A 1,928-nucleotide genomic window follows, 5' to 3' on the forward strand; every position below is an offset into this window, starting at 1 on the left:
ATATATATATATATATATATATATATATATATATATATATATATAGAGAGAGAGAGAGAGAGAGAGAGAGAGAGAGAGTGTGAGAGACATATATAAACACGTGCATATGTGTATGGCTATGTATGCGTGTGAGCATGTGAACGTATCTTTTTATCTAACTATACATCTGTGAATTTATCCATCTATTTATCTATCCAACCTTCTGTCTACCTATTTATCTGTCTATCTACATTTCTTTCTACCTATTTATCTCTCTCTCTCTCTCTCTCTCTCTACCTCCAGGTACCGTGGCTATTGTATGGTTTCTATTCTGGTGTTATTTGGTCAGTGAATCCCCTTCTGACCACAAATACATATCACAAGAAGAGCTGGAGTTCATACAACACAGTATTGGCTACGGTGTTGAACAAACCAAGGTATTGTATATCTCTCCCTTCTCTCTCGCTCATCCTAACTCACTCCCTCTCTCACTCTTTCTCTCTCTATCTATCTATTAATCTGTCTGTCTGTCTATCTATTTGTCTGTCTGTCTGTCTGTCTATCTATCTATTCATCTATCCGTCTGTTTGTCTATCTATCTATCTATCCATCTATCAATCTATCCATCTATCAATCTATCCATCTATCAATCTATGTATCTATCATTCTGTCTGTCTATCTATCTATCTATCTTAGTTATCTTTCTTATGTATCTTATCTATCTATCTCTCTATCTATCAATCTATCTATCTATCTCTCTGTCTGTCTGTCTGTCTTTGTATCTATCTATCTATCTATCTATCTATCTCTCTATCTCTCTGTCTGTCTGTCTTTGTATCTATCTATCTATCTATCTATCTATCTATCTATCTATCTATCTGTCTGTCTGTTTATTTATCTATCTATCTATCTATCTATCTATCTATCTATCTATCTATCTATCCTACCATACACTCATTAGATATAACTTAATTCGCAATTAATGGATTAATGAAATCCGTCATACTATTGTTGCCTTCATTAATTGCTGTTGTCATTAATGTTGGTTTTTCTTAGGATTGCTTTTTTTGTTATTTTAATCGGTTTTTTTTTAACATTTTATATTCATTCTTTTATGCGGTGTGCCCACAGGTCTCATGTGCAAATGTGTATTTGTGTATATATGCATGTGTGTCTGTTAACAATAGTGTGTGTGTATGTGTGCATGAGAGAGAGAGAGAGAGAGAGAGAGAGAGCGTGCAGTTGTGTTTTTCCTTGTGTGTGATTCAATATGCTCGTCTCTTACATTTGTGTGTGTGTGCATGTGTATGAGTGTAAATGTGTGTGTGTGTGTGTGTGTGTGTGTGTGTGTGTGTGTGTGTAATTTGTGTACTTATGTTGATACATGTATATTATGTTATTATGTTTGTGCTCATGTGTGAGAGTGTGTGTGTGTGTGTATATATATGAATGTATGTATATATTTACATAAATGTATGCACGTTTATACTTTGTGTGTGTGTGCATGTGTATATGTGTGTGTGGATGCATGTGTGTGTATGTATGTATGTATGTATGTATGTATGTATGTACATATATATATATATATATATATATATATATATATATATATATATATATATATATATATATATATATATATATAGACTTCAAAATGTAGTCTCTTATCTAAACTTTAAACATAACCTATGTGTGTGTATCTGTGTGTGTGCGTGTGTGTGTGTGTGTGTATGTGTGTGTGTGTGTATATTTGTATGTATGGGGAGAGAGAATACATTATGTATTTATTAAGGGTTAGTCTTTCTTATTTCATTAGCAACAATCAGGAATTACAATTAAGATAGATTAAACATTTTTAATTACTTATTGGAGGCTGTTTCTTACTGTAGTAGTAGTAGTAGTAGTAGTAGTAGTAGTAGTAGTAGTAGTAGTAGAGGTGGTGGTGGTGG

The 1,928-nt window shown here is 32.7% G+C and overlaps 1 protein-coding gene across 1 annotated transcript in view; it reads left to right on the forward strand.

The window, feature by feature from the left end:
* LOC106870076 (sialin) overlaps positions 1 to 1,928 on the forward strand; it is a 151,859-nt gene that overhangs the window by 124,759 nt on the left and 25,172 nt on the right. The window contains exon 9 of the mRNA XM_014916053.2: positions 283 to 416. Coding sequence (XP_014771539.1) covers positions 283 to 416 — 134 coding nt within the window. The remainder of the gene's footprint in view (positions 1 to 282; positions 417 to 1,928) is intronic.

Source organism: Octopus bimaculoides, chromosome 20, assembly GCF_001194135.2.
Source record: "Octopus bimaculoides isolate UCB-OBI-ISO-001 chromosome 20, ASM119413v2, whole genome shotgun sequence".
NCBI lineage: Eukaryota > Metazoa > Mollusca > Cephalopoda > Octopoda > Octopodidae > Octopus > Octopus bimaculoides.